This window comes from Acomys minous (assembly GCF_964271855.1).
Source record: "Acomys minous genome assembly, chromosome: 14".
In the NCBI taxonomy this organism is placed as follows: Eukaryota; Metazoa; Chordata; class Mammalia; order Rodentia; family Muridae; genus Acomys; species Acomys minous.
Genome location: NC_140496.1, coordinates 31,926,069 through 31,953,144, shown reverse-complemented (window position 1 = coordinate 31,953,144; position 27,076 = coordinate 31,926,069). Strand labels below are relative to the sequence as shown.

Sequence of the window (27,076 nt, the reverse complement as noted above, 5' to 3'; positions counted from 1 at the left end):
CTCAAGGTCCTCACCTATATCTGCCTGGAAGGGTGGTAAGGCCTAAAGGAGTGGTTAGAGCACAAAGCCTGGGACACAGCTGACATCAGTGGGGAGTGGGGCATCATGCTAAGGTGACTGCCCTGGTGTATACGGCCTCCACTGGGTGGCACGAAGGGCTCTTCTGCTTTAGGCCTTGATCTCAGATCCTGTAGGTAGGTTAGGAGCAGAGACAAGAGGGATGAGGCAACACCTCTACAGCTGAGGCCCATGTCTATGTCCACAGCCTCTGGAACAACCCCATTCCTGCCGATGTCGCCCGGAATCTTCAGAGCCAGGAGCCCAGGCTGGACTTTGCCTTCTTTGACCATCAGCCCCAGGCTCTTTGAGGAATCTGATGGATCTCTCAAGACTTATGAGTCCAGCCCAGTGACAACCACATTGCCCACCAGGAGAGGGGGCCTCAGGAGACGAGCCTCAGTTGGTGCACAGCATCCTACAAATGCCCAGGAGGGGAGAGCATATTTGTTGTGTCACAGTACTTACAGGGGGTTTTCTTGGGGACTGAGAGCTTTGTTTGACCAAAAGAGGTTTATATATCATATATGACATGTGTTACCAATGGGACGTCGGCATAATGGGAGCACAATGATGTCATAGATGACAGGGAAGGCTATGTATGGTATACAATGCCCTCTTGATATGGGAAGGTCAGACTCATGACTGGTCAAATGTGGCATTACATGGGACTTGTAGCATGGCACCCAGTCAGAGCCTCTTAGCACTGTAAGTGGCAGTACCCGCAATCAGGGATCCTCCTGTGACAGAATGTACACGTCATATGACACTCAGATTGCCGGGGAAACCACAGGGAAGTTAAAGACATAATTTATTATTATTATTTTTAAAACCATGCAGCTAGACTAATAGTATGGAATCTGAGGCAGAGGAATTGCAAGTTCAAAGCCAGCCTCGGATCATTTAGTAAGATCCTATCTTAAAAGGTCAAAGGGTGTTGGGGTTACAGCTCAGTGGTAGAGTGCTTGTGTGAAACCCTATGCTCAATGCTCAGTACCTTTTTTTTTTAGGTATTTATAAGCAACTTTTGGAGCTCGGGCATCTTTCTGTCCTGGGCTGGGAAGGGAGTTAAGCACTGACTGGCCCAATAGACGAATGGACAGGGCTCTGGGACATGCCAAGGACTCACCATGAAGTCCCTTCCTTCCAGAGGCCCAGTACTCCCTTCTGTTAACTGGGTAGCCCTCCCTTCTGAGGTCAGGCCAGGCTTAGGAGCTAGCCTGACCTTGGGTGCATGCAGTTCAGGCTCATTTGTTCTTTCCTGGTGTAAGGGACAAAGCAAAGCCTAAGGGTTTAGGGATAGTTACATCCAGGGTCTTAGGCAAGGCCACTGGGCACACCCACTACCTCAGCAGGATTCAGAAATCCCTTGGGACTCCATGTTGTTTGTAACTTCCAAGAGAGGGAAGTCAGCCTCACCACACTCCAAGTCAAATGATCAATAAACCCAGCCAGTCCTTCTGCCTGTAGCTGGTTGTCTGATAAGTTTCCTGCCTCTCTGAGGTCAGAAGTGCACCACCTCTGCACTGTGGACGGGAGACCTGGAGAGATGACCGACGTCTCCTGGGATGGGCAGTCGTTTAAAGCTACCAGTCACGTGACTACAGGCCACTCACCATTCCTCACCGGCCACATGAGGCGGGTTCTCAAAGCTCAGGTGGTAGAAACAGATTTGTTTTACTTATGTAATATTTAAACTCTTTTCTGAATAGATGATCAGTATTTGGATTTGGGAACCTGTATATAAAAAAAAAAATCCCAACTCTGGCTTTTCAGGAGCTAGTCCAAAGCTAGGAATGGTAGCATATGCATGTAACCTGAACCCTAGCACTTGGGCCATATTGGAAAGAGATGTCAAGGCCCCTCTTAGCTACATTTCAAATTCCAGAGCCAGGCAGTGGTGGCGCATGCCTTTAATCCCAATACTTGGGAGGCAGAGGCAGGCAGATTTCTGTGAGTTCGAGGCCAGCCTGGTCTACAAAGTGAGTCTAGAACAACCAAGGCTACACAGAGAAACCCTGTCTGGAAAAAAAAATTTTCCTGATGGAGCCACATGGGTGTGACCTTTAGCTGGGGCACATATCTTTCAGGCTGTTACAGTCCCTCCCTGACACCCTAATATCACAACCAACTACCCTCCTTTCCTTTTTTCATGGCCAAGAGTGTGGCACATTTTGAACATGGCTGAGAGTGTAACGTGACTTGCCCCATTCCCTATCTTGGAAAGCGTGGACTGTTTCTTTGGATATCACACACACACACACACACACACACACACACACACACACACACATACACACGCACACACGCACAATGTACGGATACAAGGTAACTGGCAAAGTCAGGAAAACAAAGTGAACAAAGTCCCTGCTACAAAGAACTAAGTGCTGATTACATGCTATCTCCCTTTCTCTTTTAGGGTTGAGTGTCATAAACTGTACAGAGATGCCCCAAGTGACAAAATGGCACCTACTGTCAGTGGCCCCTTCTCCTCCAACCACATTCTGAAAAGCCCAGCCCAGTAGGGTGCAGTTATAACTCAGTAGCACTAGGGGGCAGGCTGGCACACCACTGATTTCCTGATGGAACTCACCAGAAAGAAGGCTATGGGACACATAGGAGATTAGGTGATGTTGGAGGCCATTCCCATCTGTCTAGACACTTGGTCTATCAAAGTGCTCACCAGAATGACTTTGCCCTGACCTTTTCGGCACTCCACATTGTCTCCGGCATCACGCCAAGCATGAGGAGAAAGTCCTCCGGCGAAGTGCCAAACACCTCTCCATCATACCAGGGCACCCTTATCGGGCCAGAATAGGCGCACACCTGGCGCCATCCACCACAGTCATGGGCAGGAAGGTAGCATCAGGTAGAGGACTCAATAAGTTTTCCAAGAAATCCTGGGTCCAAATCCTGTTTTCCTTCCCAGGGAAGTTGCCAGGTCAGCTAGCAGGAGTTGTGCCCATTTAGGACCTATCTGGCCCAGACTGAAGACAGGCCAGTTCAATTTGAAAAAGACCCATGTATGCACACCAGAAGTGCCAGTCCGTGTGACAGCAGGCACAGGATAGTGCCAAGGACAGGGAGCTGAGGACACAGAGATACTCTTTCGTTTTAGGCTCATCAATTTACTTTGCCTCTTTCCCTCAGTCAAGGCTCTAAACTCCAAGAAACTTAGAACAGTAGCCCCAGAACACACCACGGGCTGACTGGCAATGCGGAGCTGGCTAGGCCCATCTCAAGTCGGTGTGCCAATTCCTTCTTCTTTTCCTTGAGAAACTTCCTTTCCTACCACCTACCTGCTCAGGAACCTTGGCGGGTTTTCATCTAAAGCTTAGTAGGGCTGAGTGTCCCTGATGGTTTCCTCCCAGAGTAGGCTCAGTTTAAGAACACAGAGAGAAGCCAGGCGTGGTGGCGCACGCCTTTAATCCCGGCACTTGGGAGGCAGAGGCAGGCGGATCACTGTGAGTTCGAGGCCAGCCTGGTCTACAAAGCGAGTCCAGGACAACCAAGGCTACACAGAGAGACTATCTCGAAAAACCAAAACCAAAACCAAACCAAGCAACAACAACAACAACAACAACAAAACCGTAGAGAGAAGCAACTGAAATCCAATGAGGTGTGGTAGGCCGGTGAGCAGTGGGAGAGACTTCTCCGAGACGAAAGGATGTGGCCTGGCCTGGGAAAGCACCTAAGTCGGCCTGCAGGGCTGGGAGAAGCCTGTGCTGTTTGTCATTTGCTCATCATCCTGGGGCTTCACAGATGGTACAAATGTCTGCCTTCCTGATGGGAATTGTAGTTGCTACTTCTATCTTAGACCTGAAGCCTTCCTGAACTGCTGTCTGTCCTGTGTCTTCCCCCCCCCCACCTCCGCTCCACCCCCCCACCCCCAGCGTGCACACACACAGCTGGTCTGGAAGCCACTTTTCCAAACTGCCTTGGGGAATTGATGAGAAAGTTCCCTATAAAGGTCCAGTTATTTAAAAACAAAAACACAAACAAAACACTTTCATGTGCAATGTACGGGAGGGTTCAGCTTCTGCAAGCCTGGTCCTCCTGAACTGATATTCTACATTTCTAAGAAGCCAAAGGATAACCTGGGCTAGCCCTAGGTTGTGGACTGATTGAAGTAGCCTGCAGGTCTTGGTGTTCTGTAGACATGGGGGGGGGGGTGGCCCTGAGGAAGTAAAACGGGCCTGCCTAGGTTCTGTTTTGACCAGCCAAAGCAGGCCACATCCAGAGTTTACAGGAAAGACTACTCAAGAAATGAGCTTGCCAAAGATTACCAGGCAGCCTATGTCCCCCGGATTGGTTACCAGTAGGTCAAAACTCTAGACACCAGTGGGTGGACAGCCATCATCAACAGTCAAAGAAAGTCCTCCTTTGTCTATGGACACACCACCCTGAATGCTTCTGATCCCATCGAGCTTAAGGGAGCTTTCCCTGTGGCTTGAACCCAGGTAAAAAACTGCCCTCCTTGAGCCCAGGTGGTGATCTCAGACCCATGGGACAAGCTTTGGGGTAGTGCTGTACGTATTTTAATCCTGACTCACTCTGTTCTTTGCCCACCCACACACCTGAGGCCCAGCCAGGCCCAGCCTGTGTTCCCCCCACACACACTTGCTCCTTTTGTTTATTTGTTTGGGTCTTCTGTTTGTTTGGTTTTGTTTTGGGGTTTCTCTATGTATCCTTGGCTGTTCTGGACTCCCTTTGTAGACCAGGCTGGCCTGGAACTCACAGAGATCTGTCTACTTCCGCCTCCTTGAGTGCTGGAATTACAGGCATGCACCGCCACTCCTGGCTGACACTTGCCCCCTTTGGTTTTATCTAGAGTCACACAGCTGTTAGTCAACATCTCATCGCTGTGACAAAACACTTGAGGTCAGCCCTGAAAAGGTGGATTTCCCTCTGGCTTGTGAAAGGCAGCACATCACACCTCATGATGGCGAGGGAACAGAGAGGTAGTGGCAAAGCCCTGGCACTGAGGACAAAGGAAGATGACTCCCTCAAGTGCATGACCTTCCTCTGATCAGGCCCCACCTCCTAAAGTTTCCAGCACTTCTCAATAGCAAAACGATTTACAGACCAATATTTCTTTTCTTTTTTTTTTTTTAAGATTTATTTATTATGTATACAGCATTCTGCCTGCATGTGTACCTGCCCACCAGAAGAGGGCACCAGATCTCATTACAGATGGCTGTGAGCCTCCATGTGGTGCTGGGAATTGAACTCAGGACCTCTGGAAGAGCAGACAGACTCTTAACCTCTGAGCCATCTCTCCAGCCCTACAGACCAATATTTCAACACATGAGCCTTTGAGGACATTCCAGATCCCTATATTCTAATTTTGAAACCTTTTTTTTTTTTTTCATCCCTTCAAGAAACTCTGTGTCAAATAACAGCCACACCCATCCTCCCTCCCAGGCCCAGGCCACTAGAATCCTCTTTCTACCTCTGTGGGGGTATGTATCTTCTGAACAGTTTCTAAAATGAAATCATACAGTATGTGCCCTTTTTTTCGACAGACTGCCTTTAAAACATTCCCTACTGTAAAGTGTCAGAACTATCCCCGGGTAAGTAATATTCCACTGTGTGGAATGGGCACCGAACTTTCCTGTCCCGACAGTTGATACAAATTGGGTCCTTCACACATTTTGGCTCTTGTGAGCCATGTTGCTATAAACGTTCAATGCTCAACTTTTTGTGTGTGTGGATATACCTTTTCGTTTCTCTTGGGAATGGAACTGCTGTGACCCCTGACCTTAGTACTCTGTCCTCCCCACCAGGGCCTCGTGACATCACCCCCCCCCCCAAGGCACTGCAATCACCTTATTCTTCTGGGCTCTTCTTAGAAGAGTAGAAATCCCATGGCTGAGTTGGGTTCTCTATGCTGATTGCCTTTAATCCTGAACTTTTCATCCATCTACTTGTCTACCTGACCTGCCCTTGCTCCCCAGAGTCCAGCAGCTTGAGAAGACTGTCCAGTCCCCACTTTCTACCCCAGAGCCTCAAGGCCAGTGAAAGCCTAGGGAAACCATCTGGGTGGCTTCCTGGAGGAAGCACAGCTGGAGCTGGCTCTAAGAGGTGCCACAGGTTGCTTTGTTCCAGATGAGCAGAGGGCATCAAGGACTTTCGGTACAAGAAGACCGAGGAGACTATGAAGAAAGGCAGAAAGCTCCGGGGACAGGCAGGCAGAGAACAAAGCTCTGTGCCCTGGGGCTGCTTGGTGGGGGCCCTTCTGAGGCTGCAAAGTGCCTGTGACTCAGACGTGGAGGGAGTTCATAGCTGCTGCGTGAGTCTCCCGCATTAACCCCTATCTGTCTGGAAGAGGAAAACTACAACTCAAGCACCAGGCTTTAACCCTCAGGCACACAGTCCTGCAGCCCGTGCACATGAGGACCAAAGGCTTTGGGCATGCCCGTGAGATTTCTGGACAATCACCGCTCCCCTCTCCCTTACGGAATCTGATTTGAAAAAGCTTTGGCCCTGATGTCCAGTGGTTAACTTGCTCAGAAGGTACAAAATACCACTGAGTGGCCACCAGCTCCAGCTGCCCAGCGACAGAATAGTCCCTTAAGAACGGGTGGCCTCTTCTGGGTCAAAAGCGGGCTGCACAGAGGAGAGGCCTCAGCTCCGAGCAACTGCTCTCTCGCTGAGCCCAAACCCCATTCCAAACGTTTTTATCTCGTCGTCTTTGTCACGGGAATATGTGTCATCTTCCAAGTCTCTGGCGGTAAGAAAACGCTATTGAAAGAAATAAAAAAATAAAAATAATAAAATAAAAAGAGGAAGACACTGCCATTCTAGTGCTGCTCCAACAGTTCAGAAGCAAGTCTTGGGCGTCTCCCCGAGGGCTCCGTGCTGAGCCCTGCGCGCTTTGGGGTGAAAGCCAAGGGTGGCGCCCCGGGGTCTAGCGGGCCAGGAGATCTGCACCCCGGGTTCCCGCATCTTTAGCCCGGAGCTCAGCGAGGGGAGCTCCGCGGTGCCTGGCGCCCAAAGCAGTGGGCCCGGCGCTGGGTGCGAACCCTCGGCGTCGATCCCGAGTGGCAGCCTGCTGTGTTCAGGTCCTCGCGGGCCACTAGCCGGGAGCGGGACAGGCTCCCGCGCAGCCCGGAGAGCCGCCCCTCCAGGAAGAGCCCGCCTCGCGCCCGCTTCCCGCCCACATCCTCCCTCGACTGGAGGGAGGAGCCCGCGCCGCAGCGGCCCGAGGAGGGCCAGCCCCAGCCCGAGCGAGCGTACGAGTGGGCACGGCCGCGCGGGCAGCGCCCTGAGCCTGTCCCGGCGCCGCCGCCCGGCCTACAGCACAGCGCGCGAGGATGCCCGGGCGGCCCGGAGCACGCTGAAGCTGCGGGACGCGCGGTGAGTGGGGCCCGCGGCGAGTGCGGGCCAGGCATTAGGCGCGCCCAAGTTCGGCCTGGGGCTCCGAGGGGAGCAGGGGAGCGGGTTCTGCCAAGGGACTCCGACATCCGTGGCCGCCGCCCCCCTGCAGCACTCCCGGTGACTCAGCTCCCACCCTGCCACGCGGGGGCGCCCGTCTGCGGGGTTGGAGGTGGATGGGCGGTTTCGGGGATAGTGGCTAGCTGTCTGGGGGAACCTTATTTCTCCGTTAGGTGTTTGGGGTGGGGGGTGGGGGTGCATAGGATGGCATCCTGCAGCTGTCCGCACAGCCGCTCTAGCCAGGCGCACCCTTTGACCCCACCACCCTGACCCCCGACCTAGCCCTGCTTAGGATCAGCCCTAGGGCGGACTCCCTGCTCCAGTGGGGGAGGAGAGATGGGAACTAGTGCTGGGCAGCTTTCCAGAAGTCAGAGTGTGTTTGCAAACTAGTTTTTTTTTTTTTTTCCGCAAAAGCTGTCTGGCACCTGTGTGTTTCAAGGGGTAGAGGAGGAAGCGAGAAGCCTTTCTTCCTTCTCATCCGCGCAGCGATGCTCCTGGGAAAAATAAAGGAGCCTAAAGCTCCTCTTTCCTTCTCTTCACCTCCCCTGCCGATTCCTGCCTTTGGTGCAGCAGGCTAGTCTTTGGATAAGGGGCTACCTCGAAAAGGGGAGTGCCCAGGATCACAGGTGCTATAGCAACCAGGAGCTGGTGACCATTCAAACGGTCTTCATGCCCCCTAAGTATTCTGGAGGCCTTTGGGGGATTAGCCCACCTGCCCTTTGTATTGTCTGAACGCAGATCTCCATCATGTAGGGGTGTGGAGCTGTCAGGAAGAGGTGGGAGAGGGTACTGTCCTGCCCTTCCAGGCATCAACGGTGGCTGTGCTTGGTGGCATTGTTGCCAGGCAGGCTTCCTGCTGAGAAGTTTCTAGTTCAGGGACAGGGTCCTGCCTTCCTGCCTGGGGGAGGTTCCCTCCCTCTGCTTTACTCCGGGCACCTGAGGCAGTTAAGTGGCATAACTCTTCCAGAATACAGCTCCCTCACCTTGGAGAGCATGGCCTCAAAGGGACTTAATGTGGACTCCTCAGAGTGGGAGGGACTGGTCATCCTGCCATCTTGGCAGGGCAGCTGGAGAGGGGAACCATCCTATCCTGCTGTCCAGGAGAGACAATAGAAGGTCCCCAGTGCTTGAGGACTGAGCCAGGGCCAGAGGTGCCTCCAGGCTCCTAAGTCCTGTGTTCTCTGACCCCAGTCATCTGGTTGCGAAAACTCCCCTTGTGAGGTCCAGAGCAGAGTGCTGTTTGAATTGGAGGAGAGCCCTTCTCCCGTAGGGAGAGAAGCGTTTTGGTTGAGTTGTCATCGCTGGTAGCCTGTGGACAGCCTATACGGGAGTTGTGAGAGACCTGGCTTTGAACACCTTTTTTGTGACCAGAAGTAGGGTGGTGGCCTCAACTCTGCGCCTCCAGTTCTGTGAAGAGGCCTGGTCTCCAGGGCAGCTCGGAAACTGACCAGGCACAAACATGAAGGCATGAGTATATTGCCACCTTGGCAGGGGTCCCAGTGAGCTCTGGGGCTGTCCCAAGATGGTGATCCGGCCTTGAGAGTTCATCAGTTGTATTTCTGCATGGAAAAACCAGGGACAACAGCTATGGATGCTTGAGTTCCCCTGGCCTCTGCAAGCTTCCTGCCTTCATGCCTTGACACGCACACACCCTTTGGGTCTCGGTGTTTTTCCATCTGTGAAATGACACAGACTGTAATAGCAGCCCGTTTGAGAGCTGTAGAGAGGCTAGGGCCAGGAAATGGGCAGGTATTCTTACAAGTGGGGGACCCTTCATGAGGGTCTCTGCATGTTTCAGGCCCTCCCCCCAATGTCGTGAGAATTAAAACTCGAGGGCACTTCATGAAGAAGAGGGTCAAAATGGAGCCTCAGTTTATCTGTATCATAGTGAGCGAGGTGCACGCTCTCAGTTCCCTTCTCTTGCCGGGTAATTGTGTGTTTCCTTAAAAATAGTTGTGAGGATCGATGTAGGGGACAAAGGGCTTACGTGCCGGCACTGTGACCGGCACTGTGACCGGCACTGTGACTGGTGCGGGAGGCGCTTGGGAACAGCAGCCACCCCATTGTTCCTGGTAATATTAGCACACTTGATTCGCATGAGTGCCTTCAGGATCCCCCCCCCCCCGGGAATTTTTTCTGCCTCCTTAGAGATGAGCCCAGGAATCCCAGACATTGGCACTTAAGGGCGAGAGGCCTGGGTAGGAAGGTTCGTTCTTCTCAACCAAAGTGTGAGGAACACGTTTTGAGGTGGTGCATCCCAGGTAGGTGCCCGATCTCCCTACCTGGAGCTGACCTCACTGGGCTCCAAAGCTTGAACAGGAGACGTAAATGCACTCTAGTCATTGTGTTCCTGTCAGGAGAGAGGGAGGGAGGGAGGGAAGGAGAGGGGGGGGGAGGGGGGAGCGTATCTTTGCCTGCTGAGACCTCCTAGCAGTTCCTGCCTTCCCTTCTTCAGCCCTCCCCTAGCCCTGCCAGACAAGCTGGGGCTGCAGAAGCAAGAGCAGAGCGCTTCTAGAATCCAGCCGACTCCCTTCGAAGCACATGGCTTCAGAAAGGTCAGCGTGGTCTCTGTGGAAGTAGGAAGCTCTGTCGCCCTGCCGTCTAGGCAGGCAGGGAAGCTGGAGCCTGTGACCGTCCACTCATGGTCCACCCCTTGCTGTCCAGGAGAGACAACTCAAGGTTCCCAGCGCATGAAGGCTGAGCCAGGGCCAGGTGTGTCTTCTGTGTCCTTGGTCTCATTTGCCTCATGAATCTAGCTCCCAATGGAGGCCAAGGAGGCTACTTCTTAGTGGTACTGTTGGCGTATTCTCTACTTATCACTTACAGCCACACCGCTGTCCCCTGGCAGCTGAAAAGAAGACACAGGAGGGAGGAGGCGTAGCCCTGTCCCTTTACCTTACTTTGTTGTTATTTTTCCTTACTTTGTTTTTCTCAGGGTTTTTTTTTTTTTTTTTGTCAGTCTGAAGTGACCTCATTTATTATTTTATTTTATTTTTGGTTTTTGGAGAAAGTGTTTCTCTGTGTAGCCTTGGCTGTCCTGGACTCATTTTGTAGACCAGGCTGGCCTTGAACTCACAGAGGCCTCTGCCTCCTGAGTGTTGGGATTAAAGGCATGCACCATCACACCCGACTCATTTATTCTTCTGCGCATCGGCTCCTTAGCTCTCCTTTCCTCCAGTGGGCAATTGGCTCCACTGAACAGGCTGTGTCTTCATACTTAAGCAGTACCTGGGGCATAGAAGGTGCCCAGTAAACGCTGCGTGAGGAATGGGAGTCTACCTTTCATCCCAAGTGAGGCCCTGAGTAGCAGGTGACAACCAGGAAGGACTATGAGCTTGCCACCCTGAGTCCTTGGAGGGACACGACACTGGTTTCACTATGCTGGGTGCCAGGGATTTTATGTGGAGGAGGGTGTGTGTGTGTGTGTCTGAACAGGCCAGGGTTTCATGACACAGAAAGCTGGGGGCTGTAGGTAGTGACTGTTACTATCTGCTGCTGTTGCCTGCCCACCAGTGGACTGAGGAAGCGTCACCCATTCCCCACTCCCCACTTAACCTAGACTGTTTTTTTTTTTTTGTAAATAGTTTATTTAATCTTTTAATTTGTGTGCATTGGTGTGAGGGTGTCAGATCTTAGAGTTACAGACAGTCGTGAGCTGCCATGTGGGTGCTGGGAATTGAACCTGGGTCTTTTGGAAGAGCAGGCATTGCTCTTAACCAGTGAGCCATCTCTCCAACCCCGCCCCCAAGACTGTTTCTTAATCTCTCTGACCTCAGATCATCGACTCACTTGTTCTTTCCTTCCTTCCTATAATTGATTGGTTAACTGACCATTTGTGTGTGTACTGGAGTAGAACTCAGCCTCAAGGATGCTCAGTCTGCTGCCCTACTACTGAACTCTAGCTCTAGCCCCTGACCTCAGTTTCTTCACCTAAGAAATGGGCAACCTAAGAGCAGAGGCTCTCTCCCTCCCTCCGCCCCCCCCCCTCTCCTGCACACAGTTAGCTGCTTAGCTACTTAGCAGATGTGTCCCAAACAGGCCATCCGGGTTAGGGCTGGAGAGCTCAGGAAGGACAGAGGGGCATCTGTAGTCACACCACCAAATCTCAAAGGAAGCTTGGCCATGACTTCACAGAGCAAAAGGTATAGAGGGGAAAGAGTCACACATAATTAGGCAGTGCCTAGTGGCCCCCATGGAACTCCCCTGGTGAGTGTGAGCACCATAGCGGGGAGCAAAGGTTGAGCCCAATCTCTGAGTGAAACCACATGCTCACCAAGCCCTCAACTCTCCATTAGTAAAGGTCCTCCCTCTGGCCAGACTCACTCCGTAAGTGCTCAGAGCACTCAGCAGCCCAGACACCTCGTATCCATCCTTCCAGGGAGACAGGACAGAGGCGTGGTACCCAAGCCTACTTTGCAGATGAAGTGCAGAGACCTAGAAGGAGGACTGGTCAGAGACAGACCTGACAGGCAAGACTATGTGCTTGGCCGCCTGGCCAGCCCCTGTAGCGACACTGGGAAGAACCTAGGTGGCTGAGCTGCACGTGGTGCCTTGGGGTCCCCAGGAGCCAGAGCTTAGGTGGGTATTAACCAGCCTCCTTCCCAGTACGGCCTGATGGAAACCGAGGGTCCCAGGGGATCATCAAAGCCAACCCCTGCCGCAGCCTCCTCGCCTCTCTATGTCTATATTTATCTCTATAATGGCCTGGTTGCCTGGAGAGTGTGGTGTCTTTTAAGCACAGTACCTGGTGCCATAGAAAGTGGTTTGTTGTCCAGAGTGAGTGCCAGCCTGTTCCTGGAGCCACATGCCCTTTGGCAGGAGCCTCATAGCCACAGTGCACAGGAAGGGCCCCAGGAGCAGGAGTCTTGGCTCTGAAGCTGTCCTTCCCCAACACTCAGGGATATTGAAGTGGTAAGACTGAAGTCGGGTTCTTATCTGGATGGAAGGTGAGGCAGGATGCAGCCTTTCAGCGCAGAATGTCTCATTATTCCAAAACCCCAGAGTTCAGCTATGTGTGGTGTGGTAGCGTGGTAGCGCATAACTTTGATCCCAGTTCTCAAGAGGTAGAGGCAAAGTGGATCTCTGGAGTTCCAGGCAAGCCTGGTCTACATATCAAGGTTAGAGAAGTTGCATAGTGAGACCCTGTATCAAAAAAAAAAAAAGTGGGGCTAGAGAGATGGCTCTGTAGGCAACACACACACGGTACACATATATACATGCAGGCAAAACACACATGCATGTAAATGCACAGAGAAACCCTGTCTCAGAAACAACAACAACAACAAAACAAAAAACAAGAATTCCCAGGGCTAGGAACTTTGTGAATGTGTGATCCTGGGCTTCTATAAATCCCTTTTTTTCTCTTCCAATCTCATTCTCTAATTTGCTCAGCTCCCGTTCTGTACTTACTTTGTCAGTGCTGGGAATAACAGAAATAAGAGTCTGAGTACGGTGGCGCATGCCTGTATTCCCAGCACTCAAGAGGCTGGGGCAAGAGGATTGCTGAAAGTTTACAGCCAGCCTTGTCTACACAGGAGGACCTACTGCAAAACTCCAAAGCAGACCAGAATATCAATATTAGGGTCCATCTTTCTGCTCAAGCCAATGTTTTCAATTTGGTGATGTTGAACTGGTTCTCCTTAGGGACCAGGAAAGCAGCAAGGGCTTTGTGGAGGGGTCTTGGGTTATTGTGTCACCCCCCTGCCCCACTTAAACATCGTATTGTGAGTTCATAGTCATCTTGGTTTACATAGCAAAACTCTGTCTCAAAATCAAAAGGGCTGGGTGTGTGGCTTTGGTATCAGAGTGCACAATCAGAGTGCCAGTCCAATCCCTGGCAATTTGAAAAAAGAACGAGAAACACCACCAACATAGGATACCACTGTGCATATGGGATAATAGTAGCTGGGTCCAGAAATGGGGACACCCAGCCCTTCTCATAAGTTTCACGCGACTTGCTTCCTATTGTACCACTGTCATCACTTTCAACCGTGTAGGGGGTTTTTTTGTGTGTGTGTGTGTCCACACTTAACCTCATGTGAGGAGTCCAGTAGGGTGGTCATATTCTTTTTCAGCATGATGAGTGGTCCGTTCCCATTGCTAACACACTGATCCCTGGTCCTGCATCAGGGTTGCAACTCACACAGTGCTGCTGTGGACATCCTCATGGTGACCGCCTATGTCGGGAGTTAGCTTGCAGTCCCTATCAAATATGTTTCTTCTGAATGGTTTGCACAAAACCCCACTGCCTCTGGCAAACTCTAAGAGTTCTTGTTACTCTGCGTTCTTGCAACACGCAGTGTGTCAGCTTTCTACAAGTTTGACCAGCCTAAGGATCTTGGTGGACCTCATGCATGATGATGACTCATTTGGTTTCACTGAGCTGAGTGTGAAGAGAAGTCAGCTGGAGAAAGAGAAAAAGTGCATTCCAGGCAGCTGAAACATCAGGTGCAAAATTAGGGGTGCACGAAAAAAGTATTGGAACCTCATACAGTGAAGAACATAGCCAGAGCCATGGGGGTGATGGAGGGGGGGCCATGGGAACCCTACCACTGGGACTAGATGTTGTCCTGGGAGGGGAAGGGAGCCTCCAGGAGGCATTTATCATGTGCTTCAGAGCTTTCTTTGTGTTTCTGGCATCTCCATTGGATAAGGAAGTAGGTACAGGGGCTGGGGAGATGGTTTGGTCAATACAAGTGCTTGCATGGCAAGCGCCAGGACCTTCAGTTCCTAGAACCCTAGCTGGGAAGACAGATAGATAGGTGTATCCATCCCTAGGGTTCAATGGTCAAATTCCAGGCCAATACAAAACCCTAAGGAATGACATCTGAGGTTCTCTTGCCTGCATATAGATATGCATACACACACACACACACACACACACACACACACACACACACACACACACACACGAAACAGAGAGGGGAAGGGACGGAGAAAAAGAGAAAGAGAGAACAGATACAAAACCAGATGGCGGGTCCAGGAACCCATCAGTCTGGAAGTTGGATCCATTCTGAGCCCCAGCGAGTGTTATCAAGAGCAGTTATCACCTAGGAACCAGAAGACAAGAACCATTTAGGCAGCCGTCCAACCTCCACTGACAGTGGGTGTGGTCACCTGGTCACAAGGCCTTGAGCTCCGGTGTCTGGAAGGTTAGAGCTCGTGGTGCACTCAGAATGGGGTTGGATCTTGTCGGGACTCTGCTTTATCCTACTCTTTGTCTCTCTTGGGGTGGTCATACCCACCTCCCCCTTCCCTTTCAGCTGACAGGCAGGGGTAGCTTGGAGCTCCCACACTTGAGAAGTCAGAGCCCCATCTCAGGTCCCCACTTCCTACCCATACCAGGGTGCTTGGATGGCTTACCGTCTCTGTGAACTTGGCTGGGCTATGGTGACCAGTTGTTTGGCCAAATACCAGTCTAGATGTTTCTGTGTAGGTATGTTTAAGATGCGATTAAATTTTAAATCAGGCTTTGGGGAAAGCCGATTATCCTCCTTGCATGGGCCCCATCCAAATGATAGGCAGCCTTCAGCCAGAGACTGAGCTCCTTCCAAGATGAGGTCTTGGACCTTAAGAACACAACACAGGAAAAAAAAAACCCTTCCTGTGTCCAGCACCCCTCCAAACTTCAGGCTTATCCGTGTTGTCATCCTAGGAACAGATTCTTTAAAATCAGCCTCTTCCTGTGCACACACAGACATACTATCATCCCAGTTTCTCTGGAGAGTCCTGATGTTGTGCTCGCCCTCTGTGTTCCTGGGCCTTGTCATCTGGTCAGTGGGTCAGCAATGCCCTCAAGACCCATCCCAAGCCTCTGGGAGAACCTTGAGGACTTATCAGCCCTCAGGGCCAGCAGGCAAGGAGTGACTGGCTGATTAGTAGAAGGTTCTAGTTAGTCGAGAATTACTATCTAAACCAGGCATGGCAGGGCTTGTGTGGAAACCAAGTGTCAAGTCTGTATAACTAGGCTACATGCAGGCCAAGCTGGAGCAACCCTCAAGGCGTTGTCCCAGCCTCAGGTGCCTGCCGCCTTACTCCTGTCATGGCTGCAGGTGGACAGCTTCAAGCTTCCTCTAGGGAGCATGTTAGAAACCGCACCTGCCTGCCAACCCCGTGGTTTGTGTGTTCTTGGCCTCCTCCGCCTTGCCTGCAGGGCTTGTTCATACACGGCTTGTTAGGGGCCTCCCTAGGGCTTCTGATGGGGCAGGCCTGGGTGGGGCCAGATGGCATACTTCTGGTGCTGTCTGAGAAACATGCTTGGAATGGTGAAGCCCCAAGCTAAAAGCCACAGTCCTTCCAAGGTGGTGCCCACCAGGTCCTGTGGCTTCTGTGACCCTTAGGGTGGCCAGGGAGTTAGCTGGAAACCTCAGGGACTTCCACCATGCCCCAGACTGTCATCACCTCTCTGGCCCCATCCTCCACCCTTGGCCTAACTGACATGCTGCATTGTGCTCACAGCAGAAAAGGGCAACAGAGAACCAGGGTTCTCAGCCAGTTTTCATCCCTTACCCTTTTGTTTGTTCATATCCCCCCTGTTTTTTTTGGTCTGCTGTTTCCACCCTGGAGATTAAGAAGCCCTGGTAATAGCTGATGTGCTTTATCTTAACCCTCACAACAACCCAAGAACATACTTTTTTTTTTTTGCCTTCTTTCTCACAGAGGGTAAAACTGAGAGAGGTTAAGAAAGTGCTGTGCATGTCACACAGCCGAGAAATGGCAGAGCCAGGGGTTCACATTACAATAGTCTGTGCATTTAACTGTCCCTTGGTGCTGGCCAGCAGACCAAATGTCTATGTGGCTGCCACTAGCAAGGCTTTGCTCCTTAGAGTTTTTTTTTTTTTCATATTCCAAGTACCAGGTTGGACACACCGTTGTGTGGGGGTCAGAGGACAGCCTCAGGTGTCATTTGGCCCCTTCTATCTTGCTGGAGGCAAGGTCTCTCAGTGGTTTGCTGCTGAATACACCAGGCTCTCTGGCCTGTGAGCTGCTGGAGAGAGTCTCCAGTCTCTGGCAACCTTCTCACCACAGAAGCACTGGGCTTACAGTCACACACTGCCCCACCCCTCGTGATTCAAACTCAGGTCCTCCTGCTTGTCTAGCGAGCCCTTTATACACTGAGCCACCTCCATAGCCTTGGGCATGCTGTTTTGACAGTACCTATGGCCTCCTAACTAGGAGTCCCTCAGGGCCTTGGCTGAGAACCTTGGGGCTGAGCAGCTGCTATTGAGCCACCTTAGATTTGCTCTAGCCCGCCTTCTGCTCTTAGTTTCTTCTGGCTGGGTCCCCAGGGCGCCCTGCAACCCATTGTCTCCTGGGCCTGCTTCACTTAGCACCTCCTGTAACTATCACCTCAAAGCTGGGGTCCTCCCATCTGGCTCAGCTACAGAGTCCCCTCAACTGCGTCAAGCCCCTGTGTGGAGAGTCAGTGGGCCTGGGAGCCATCTGCCCTTGGTCCCTTCTTGGGGCTCTGTTTCCTCCCTGTTAAGGACGATCCTTGCTTCTCTTTCTGATCTGTCAGAGGGTTATGAGATCCAAGGTTGGAGAAGTGGCTTTTGCTCTCGAGCAATGCTGTTGAGCAGCCTGCTGCTGAGTTCCTGGCTCCTGGTGCATTGACTACTGTGTTTGCCGGGTGTTCACAGTAGACAGACCTGCATTCGTGCTGGGGGTCATGACGTCAGTGCTGGGACCTCCCTTGCAAACTCAAATTATGGGAGAGTCTTATAGAAGAATCTGTAGAAGAGTTGTAGATACAGTGATCTCTTAAAGAGCCGGTGTGGAGTAGACACAGATAATATTGGCTCGAGGGATTGTGGAAGGCCCCTGAGAATGCTGGATGACTGGGACCCTTTAAGAGAAGAAGAGCATATCCAGCCCGTGCAAGGAGCTCAGGGCACAGGCCCTGAGATTGGAGGAGAAGCCTGTGAAACTCTGTAGAGAACTGGGGGAGAGCGGCACGAAAGGGGTCAGCCTAGCCTGGCTCCCTTGGCCTGGGGTGATGCAAGGGATCTGGAAGCGGAGGACATTAGGAGGTTCTGTGGTAGCATTTGACTTACCTGATTGGAGTCTCTCTGGCCCGGGGCAGGGGAGGGTTGCATAGACCAGGCACTGCCACACAAGAGATTTTGCAGCTCGCCAGGCTGTGGCAGGGGAGGCAGAGGCACGAGGCTGATGCTGGCTGCAGTTAGGGGTAGGAAAGAGGCTGCCCCATGGGACATGGGAGAGAGAAGGCCAGCGAGTCACTGATCATGAATCACTAGAGTTCTGGCCAAAGCCATAATGCTCTAGATGTGTGGCTTCGTTCTAATGTCACCAGAGGCCATCTCCTATCTAGGGCAGGATGCCTGGTCTGGGTGGCAAAGGCCACAATGGGGGAGACTCCAGCCTCTTTCCCCGGGGGGACCTGTGCCCACACCAGTGCCAAGAGTCCTATCATCCTTGGAAGAGGCTCTTGCTGTCTGCACCCCCTCCTCCAGCCCCAAACCCCAAATTACCTGCAGATGGTGCTGTCCTGGAGCTTTTCCATCTTGCCCAATGTGTGCGTACACAGACCCAACCCCCCCCTTAATGACACCTTGCTGCCTTCTGCTGAGGGAGGGGAGGGGGCTGGCCCAACCAGGCTGTGGTTTCTTTTTCCATTGCGTCAGGGCCTCAGGGTCCGGATCCCTGCCCTGCTGCCGGGCTGGCACCAAGGGCCACTCTGATCCCCTGCCTGTCCCAACCTCAAGACGCCATGTGCTCCCCATTTAGGGGATCCAGAAGCTTCCTGCCAGAGGGTGAGTTGGAGCTGGGAGCCTTGCCCCTGGTTGGGGAGGAGTCCACTTCCCCCGCCCACCATTCATAGAGCTCCATGGGGCTGGAGCTGACCTAGGTGGAGTTGTTGTGGGCTTCCCTGGGCCAGGCCCTCACGGCCATGCCCTCAGCTAGGTAGAGGTGGGATGTTAACGCAGTAACAAAGGCAAGATTCTGGGTGTGTGGACGGGACTCAATGACTACCTTGAGGATGTATACTAGGAGTGGTCACGTGATCTTGGGCCTTTGTTCATTTGAGCACTGTGCTTGTGTGCTTGTGTGTCTGTCTGTCTGTCTGTCTTTGTGTGTGGTGTGTATGTGTGTCCAGGTACACATGTGTGCTGTACTAGAAAGTGTGCCTGACCCATTCCATATGGGAACAGACCTATGGGCTATAGGGGTCCATGCTTAAGATATGTGAAATCTGTTGAAGAGGAGCCAATGTTACAAATAGGAGATGGGTGTCACCCACACAGCAGTGATAGGGGGAGTGTGAGGGTGTGGATAGGGTGATTTGGAAGAACAGAGGACCTGGGTTTTGGGGATGACCAGCTATGGGTACAGGCTCGCTATCTCGCCTACTTGGGAGACTGAGGCAGGGGATAGCAAGTTCAAGGCCTGGACTGTAGAATAAGATCAAGGCCAGCCTGGGTACCTTAGTGAGATCCTATCTCAAATTTAAAAAACAATTTTTGGGGGGCACGGTTTCAAGACAAGGTCTCTCTGTGTTAGCCTTGGCTGTCCTGGACTCACTTTGTAGACCAGGCTGGCCTCGAACTCACAGCGATCCGCCTGCCTCTGCCTCCCGAGTGCTGGGATTACAGGCATGCACCACCACGCCCGGCTGAAAACAATTTTTTTTTTAATGAAAGAAAGAAACAACAAAAGAAAGAACAGAAGAAAGGAAAAAGACTGGGCTTGTAGTTTAGTAGTGCACTTAGCTCACATGTAGCAGGCCTGAGTTTCAAATCTTTATCACTACGAAATACATACATACATGCACATAGACATACCTATGTATGTACATACATACGTAAAACAGGCTGGTCCTTGACTCTCCTGCTCTGCAACCCTGGCTATAAGCCTGCCTCTCAGTCCCAGGCTCCATGGTCTGGTGATTCCCAAGCTGTCCCCACTTTGCCTAGGTGAGAAGTCCTCTACTGGCTTGGGCATCGAGCAATGGCCTCACAAGCAACCTCTGCTGCCTCCTGGATGGTGGCCCTGGACAGTGTTTGTCCACTTTCTGTTCCTGCATTTCCTGTCTGTAAAGCAGGGTGCTGATCCTGCCCGTTCCCATCCCAAGCAGAACGGGAGCCCCTGTGGACACTTGATGCCTGTTGGCCAGCTGAGGCTTGGCCCTCCATCCCTCGCTGCTTATATTATAAACATCACTTCTCAGCCTTTTTTTTTTCTTCAGAAACTGATTTTTACCAATGGGGAATAAATCCTGTCAGCAAATTGCAGTGCCATCCTGATGCTTTGCAAACTGCGATCATAATGAGGTTCTGGGGACAACCAGTAGGAGTGGAGAGAAGACTGGCTTCTTCACTCTCCATATCCCCTCCCTGCCAAGAGGTCCCTGGGCAGGCTCTGTCCCTTAGGGAACTGGCACTGGGGGGGGGGGCTTTGGTCTGGGGAGTAGAGCCCTGTGATGTGGACTTCTGTGGGACAGCAGCTGCTGCCCCTTAGCATGCCAGTCAGCAAAGCGAGCGTTTGAGAAGACAGGGAGCCAAACATGACAGTACCTGTAATCCCAGAATGCAGCAGACAGAAACAAAGATTACAGATTCAAGGGCAGCCTGGGCTACATAGTGAGACCCTACCTTTAAAAAAGGGAGGTGAGGGTGGTGGCTCAGTGGGTAAAGTTACCATTAAGCCTGACAACCTCTGCTCATCCCTGGGCTTCTCTACTACCAGGAAGGAAGGAACTGATTTACAGATTGTCCTCTGACCTCCATGTACACAAGGATGAACCCCACCCACACCCCCAACAGTAAACAAACGAATATATATGTATCTATACACATGTATACAAACTTGTACATATGTGTATAGATACATATTTATACAAATTTGTATATATATTTGTATATATGTGTATGCATATATAAGTGTGTGTGTGTGTGTGTGTGTTTATGTGTTTATTTTCCGGCGTATAAGACGACCCCCTCCCCCCCCCCCCCCCGCCCGGTAAGACTACCCCTCTTCTACAGCACCCTGTGCAGTAAACTCAGGCTGCAAACTTTGTATTTTAACTGGAAAAGTTAAAGTTGGGGGTTGTCTTATATGCCGAAAAATATGGTACACACACACACACACACACACACACACACACACACACACACATTTAAAGGGCTAGGACACAGTCCATGTGCAAGCGTGAGGACCAGAGTTCAGATTCTCCAACAACCATGTAAAAGGCCTGGTGATGTGAACATATAATCCCAGTGCTGGGAGAGGGGGCAGAGCACACAGAACCCTGGAACCAGCCAGGCAGGCAGCCAGTGTGGCCAGATAGGTGAGTGCCAGCTTCAGCAAGAGACCCTGTCTCAGAAAATCAGGTGGAGGTGCTTGGGAGGTGGCTCAGCAGGGAAGAGTGCTTGCTCTCCAAGCATGAGGATCTGGGGACTTGAATTTGAAGTTTAACCTATGAAAATGGTCATTTATGACTGGGGGTGCCTATAACCCCAACATCAAGGGGCAGAGACAGGAGTCATCCCAGGGCTCATTAACCAGCCAGCTTGACCAAAAAGGTGAACTTGAGTTCAGAGAGAGATCTTATCCCAAGGGAGTGAGACGTAAGACAGAGCAATGGAGGAAGACAGCTGGCATCTTATTCTAGCCCTTGCCTGTGTGGGCACAGATACATGTACCCTCACATCCATGCACACGGCACACACAGCAAAGTGGAGAGCAATTGAGGAGGACACCCAGTGACAACCTCTGGCCTTCACAAATGAATGCACACACATAAAGGGCAAATGATATTATGCCAACCCCACTTCTAGTTTGCCATCGCTCTCACTATGAAGTCCCACTGCCCATAGGGACCTAGGCTTATACAGTCCCTATACCAGGCTGGGGGTTCCAAGGGACCTCTAGCCCTAGAGGTGACACCAGAACTATAATATGTTCTGTACGTGACTGGCAGGTCTTAGGATGTAGGTACCCAACCTATCTAAAGGAAATGTGTGAGCCTCAGTTTCCTTCCCTGGAAAATGGGGTGGTACTCCTATGTACCCCATACAACTGAGATAGAAAACAGTGGGGTCCTACCATGCTCTATGGCTCAGGGGTAAAGCCCGGTCCTGGGAAAGATGCAGGTCAGTAACTCATTGAACAGTGAGGGGACCGAATATTAGTGAAGTTTTTATGAAGTGTTTGTAAATTAGGCTCATTGCCCTTGTTAATGCATGTGTGTCTGTGAGATAGTCTCTGCTCCTGGGGAATCTCAAAGAATCAAGGTAGGACATGATGTTGGCAGATAGGAGACAGGCACAGAGAACTTTGGGCTTGTCTACAGCTCCCTATTCCCATGGAGATAGTCCCTTCACTCCTGCACATGGACACCTTGTGCCCTGAGGAAAACAGAACCATTGGCCATTAGCGGTGTTTTGCTTAGCCTTGGTAGGAGAGGCGCACTGGGGGATTGAAAAAGTCAGGGATGCCTGGGAGGATCAGTTCTGTGCTGAAGATCAGGATCGGCTTGGACAGGACGTATTTGTTCATTTATTTGTGCACACACACTTCCCATACACTCTGGAGCCTTCTCTGTTCCAGCCATGGGTTTTCAATAGTGGTGTAGGAGGACCGAAATGGGCAGTGAACAAGGTCCAGTTTTAAGTAATTTACCAGCTTCCCACTTCCTTAGTGGTCAGAGCAATAAGGAAAAGGGAAACCGTGATACACGCCATGGGTGCTAACCCGTGCTTTGCTCAGGAGAAGCACTGGTTTCCTGGCGCAACGCACATAAGATACCTGTGTCTACTATGATGTCCTGTGATCTTACATGGGCGACGCAAGGGTCTGTGTATAGCTCATGGGTAAAGACTGAAGGTAGAGAAAAGCCACCGAGGCAAACCATAGAGGGGTCCCCTCTTAGAGACTCCTCAATTCGTTCCAAGTTCCTTGTATTCTCCCTTGGACAAGCCTTTGCTTGTTCTCTCTCTGACATGCGCCACCTACCATCCTACCGCCTGCTTCTTATTGTCTTATTTTGAAATGAATGGCATCTTGTCCAATCCCAGGTTAACCTTGGCCTCAAGAGTGTACTGCCTCAGCCTCCTCCATGCTGGGATTTACAGGCTTGTGCCAGTGCACCCCACCTATACCCAGTCACTGAAGGTCAAGTGGTGAGGCCTCCCTGTGATGAGGTAGCGTATGCAGAGTATCTGTCCCCTTCTCACACGCATTCCTGTTCTTCAGACTGCCAGGAACTGTTGCTGCTGCCACCACCAACCCCCATGGCCTATGTTCCGGATGGGGGTGCCCCCGCTGCAGGGGCCATCCCCTTGGGCTCTCAGTGCTGCGTGTGCAAAGTGGAGTTGTCAGTGAGTGGCCAGAATCTGCTGGACCGGGACGTCACCTCCAAGTCTGACCCTTTCTGCGTCCTCTTTATAGAGGACAATGGCAGGTGGATGGAGGTGAGGCCAGACACAAGTGTCTGTGATGGGCAGGGATTGGCTGGGCTGTGGAGAGGCTCTTCCTGGATCCAGCCCTTGGTATGAGGGCTGACAGTGGAAAGTCACTTAGGAAACTGTCCCGTTTTACAATGAAACTTTAAGTGTATTTAAAATATTACTTAAGCTAGGTGTGGTGGTAGACACCTGTAATTTCAACACTGAGGCAGGAGGATCAAAAATTCCTGATCAGTCAGGGTTACACAATAAGTCCCTGCCCCCTCATACACAAAAAAAGCCTAAAATAATACATATAGAAATAAAATAATCACTTTAAAATATATTTCGTTCAGGGTATGGTAGCACACCTTTAAAACCAATATAAGCAGAGACAGGTGGTTCTCTGTGAGTTCCAGGCTAGCCAAGGCTACATAATGAGAGCCTGACTTTAAAAAAATAAAAAACTAAAAACGAGAGAGAGAGAGAGAGAGGAGAGAAAAGAGAGAGCACGCCAGATTTCTGTTCAAATTATTACTCACGAACATATAATTATCCTCTTTAGTATATCCTAATAGTTTATATGGCTATAGTTAGGCAAAGCTTCTATAGTTTTGCATAGACTTGCTTCCTGTTAATAATCTTCCTGTTTTTCTAACGATCACCCTGTTGGCCAGAAGCAAAGAGAAATAAATTGCTCAGTCTTGGGCCCCAGAAATGGACTCATGCCCAGCAATGCCATCCCCTGCTGTGTGACCTCAGGTGAACTGCTGTCCCTTTCTGGGCCTGTCTTTTTGGTAAACTGGGGCTTTTATTCTTCCCTCACTGAGGGGTGAATAACTTCAGGACTGGGGATTTGTGAGCTTGGAAGGCTGGCCTGAGGGTTGGGAAGGGCTGTGGTTTAGGAAGGTTACTGAGAAACTTGACCTGCTCCTGTTAGCAGCCCTTAAGACTCAGTTTGGTTCTGTTACAAAGGAAGCTATGTTTGTTGTTCATCAGATTCAGACTAATGCGAGGAAGACAACAAAAAGGACTGTAATCTTGCCTGCCAAGGAGACACCCTGTTCACAGTTCACTCCATATGCACACATATTCCCCCAAAACATTTATTAGCGGTTTCGTTTTATGTGGCGGAAGACAACCTAGAACTCTTGGTCCTTGCTCGTCTTCCTCAATGTTGGGATGACAGGTGTGCGACTACACTGAGTTTCTGTTTTTCAGTTAAGTACTGAGGCAGATAGTGGTAGGCACTCACGAACAAGCTCCAGTTTACAAGAGTTTTCACAGATGTTGGCTTCTTGTGATGGAAAAAAAAAATCTTTAAAGGAGCTGGCATGGTTGACCAATTCACAGAGGGGAAAGCGGGGCCTGGGTTATGTAAGGTTTCTGTATGGTCCAGTGTATTTGCGGTATAGCCAACAGAGAGATGTGTGACACTAGTCAGGCTAGGAGTCCAGGGACAGTCCAGGCCTGCAGTTACTCGTCCCCTCTGGGCTGTCTCCAGAACCGTGCCCCTTAGGGAACGGTGTCTCCCCAACTTATGACACTTCCCCCCCAATCTCTGCTAAAAATAGTCCAGGTCAAGGCCTCTTCCAATCCTGCTGCTCCTTGGAAGCCCGCATAGAAGGAAAAACCAACACAGCCCAGGCCTCAAAATAGACTGTCATTCAGGTTCTGTTGTGTGTATTCTCGGTGCAGGAGATGATTCCTGCCCATACCACCCACAATGCCCAGTCCTGTCCCCACCCAGGCTTTGGTGTCCTAGACCATGGTGTCCATGCTAGACTGGACAAGTCCAGAATTCTATACAAGACACAATTACGTCCACCACCCAAGCCTTTGACCCCACCCAGCTCTTTGGCCTGCCTCTTCCGTGTTTTCCTCTTTTAGCAGCACATACAATGCCATTTTGAGAAAAGGATTTTCCCAAAGTTAAAAAAAAAAAAGAAAGAAAGAAAAAAAGAAAAGAAAAGAAAAAGAAGAAGAAGAAAAAAAAAGGGAAAGCCACTTGCCCAAGGCCTTCGTTCTAGGTAGAAGGAGGCCCAGACAGGGAGAGGGATTTGTCCTCTGTCCCTTACCTAGTCTGGGCTGTGGCCTGAGCTCTTCTTACCCTGATCCCTGGGAATGGAGAGGGATGCATCGAGTTAAGGTTACCGGAGTCAGGAGTGGGCTTGAACCTTGCACCTGCCTCCCTTTGACTGAGCTTCAGCGTCCTCACCTGTGAGCTGGGGCTCGTGGGCTGTGAGTGCTGGGGGAGGGGGGAGGTGCACTGAGGCAATGAGGTAGCAGGGGAGGATTGCCAGCCTGCCGCTAGCTAGAGGGGGAACCTGGCCGCCACCACGGCTCTGCCTCCCCCTTACCGCGTCCCTCTGCCAGTACGACAGAACAGAAACAGCCATCAACAACCTCAACCCGGCCTTCTCCAAGAAGTTCGTGCTGGAGTACCACTTTGAGGAGATACAGAAGCTCAAGTTTGCCCTGTTTGATCAGGACAAGTCCAGCGCGCAGTTGGAGGAGCATGACTTCCTGGGCCAGTTCGCCTGCAGCCTTGGCACGGTGAGCCCCGGGGCTCCCAAGTGGAGTGGGGGGGGGCAGGGCGGGGCGTACACACGGGCCTCAGAGGCAACCTGCTCCTGGGGTCAGGCGGCCCTCAGACAGGAATTCCCATCTCCTGTTTTCCCTAGTTCATCCTCCTGGACTCCTTATCTACCACACAGACACCCCAGGAGCCAACAGGCCCCACAAGTGGCGTAGCCCAGTGGGTTTAGGGCCAGACAGAAAGCACCGACTGAAAGGGACACTAAACCCAGTGCCGGTTAACCACCCACTGACGCAGAGGAGTGGGGGGCAGTGTGACACACGGTGCTGTCACTACAGTCCTGTTGTTGACCTATCTCCAAGAGCCCCTGCTGCCTCCCTGAGGTCTCTCTCTCCTCTCTCTCTCTCTCTGTGCCTCCCACCCCAGATTGTCTCCAGCAAGAAGATGACCAGGCCTCTGCTGCTGCTGAATGACAAGCCTGCAGGGAAGGGCTTAATCACGGTACCAGCCACCCCCCTCCCCGCCCTCCACATCCCTTCTCTGTCTCCACCGCCCTCCCCCCCATCAATGGACTGCTTCTCCAGCAGATAATCACCAGCTTTGTTGGGAGTAAAAAGGCCCAACTTACAACTTAGCAACAGGTCTCTTAGCAACGGGCTCCCGGCTCTACAGATGATGCACTGGGGGGGCTGCCTGGCTTGGCGGGGGAGACCATCAGAAGGCCTTACAGGATGCTATGCGGCTCAGGGCCAGGGGCCTCCTTATCGTTGTGGGGAGGGGTATCCAGAGCCCTCACAGCGGCCCCCACCAATACTAGGCCCTTGCAGCTTCGCCCTCCCACCCCCTGGAGAGCATTTCATAAGTGCCCGAAGCATGCATTCTGTCTCGACAGAATGATTCCAGCGACTGCAATGGTTCCCCCTGCACCTTGCAGTGATTCCAGCAAAGTGCAGATTCTTTCTGCGGTTGGGCTCCTGGGTCCTTGGAGGCCTAGAAGGCAGGGCAAACCCCATCTCACAGATGAGAGAAAAGAGGCCCAAGAGGAAGAAGAGTGTTGGTTAATCTAGCAAGATTCCCCCATACGGCCTGGGATATGTTGCTGAAGGCAGCTCACCCTTCTGTGTGCTCTTGGGGCCCTCGCTCCCACCCATGTCCCCCCCCCCCTCCGCACTGCCCGCACAGTCCTCCCTTCAAGCTATGAGAGCCATTAGTTCCTGCTTTGCTTCCCCGCCTCTGTACTTCTACCCTTTCTCCCTGTGCCCCAGGTTTAGGGCCAGACAAGCCCCATAGCATGCCTCAAACACCCCAGGATGGTCCCCCACCAAGGCTGTTGCGGCAGCCTGGAAGGTTGCAGTCTCCTCAGAGCTCACTGTCAGCTCTCAGAGCAGCCTCCTCACGCTTGGATGCCAGCAGGATGACCCTGCTCTGGTCCAGGATGACAGTAGCCCCACGCTAGTCCCTGGTTCCTTCCTGTGGGAGATGGGACAGCAGGCACCCTCCTGTATAGTCTAGATGAAGAACAGGGAGGGAGAAAGGGCCCCAGGGCCTTGGCCAGTGGGCACAGGGCACAGAGGGATGGCTAGTTTCAAGCAAGACATCCTCAGTTAAGCCCGTCTTAGAGGCGGGGCCGCGAGTCCAT

The 27,076-nt window shown here is 51.8% G+C and overlaps 2 protein-coding genes across 8 annotated transcripts in view; both read left to right on the top strand.

Annotated features, from left to right (window-relative positions):
• NLRC5 (NLR family CARD domain containing 5) overlaps positions 1 to 2,251 on the top strand; it is an 83,948-nt gene extending 81,697 nt beyond the window's left edge. For 3 of the 6 annotated variants that reach the window (XM_084757353.1, XM_084757354.1, XM_084757355.1), the window contains exon 49: positions 266 to 2,250. In XM_084757353.1, the coding sequence (XP_084613479.1) occupies positions 266 to 368 (103 nt within the window). In that variant the 3' untranslated portion in view covers positions 369 to 2,250. Of the gene's footprint in view, positions 1 to 265 lie in introns of all 6 variants that reach the window. The other 3 variants (XM_084757357.1, XM_084757358.1, XM_084757356.1) reach the window with 2 other exon arrangements.
• Positions 2,252 to 7,239: 4,988 nt separating this feature from the next.
• Positions 7,240 to 27,076, top strand: part of CPNE2 (copine 2) — a 42,103-nt gene continuing 22,266 nt past the window's right edge. Inside the window, exons 1-4 of one of the 2 annotated variants that reach the window (XM_084755287.1) lie at positions 7,240 to 7,416; positions 22,708 to 22,925; positions 25,275 to 25,454; positions 25,864 to 25,938. In XM_084755287.1, the coding sequence (XP_084611413.1) occupies positions 22,746 to 22,925; positions 25,275 to 25,454; positions 25,864 to 25,938 (435 nt within the window). In that variant the 5' untranslated portion in view covers positions 7,240 to 7,416; positions 22,708 to 22,745. The remainder of the gene's footprint in view (positions 7,417 to 22,707; positions 22,926 to 25,274; positions 25,455 to 25,863; positions 25,939 to 27,076) is intronic. The other variant, XM_084755286.1, reaches the window with a different exon arrangement.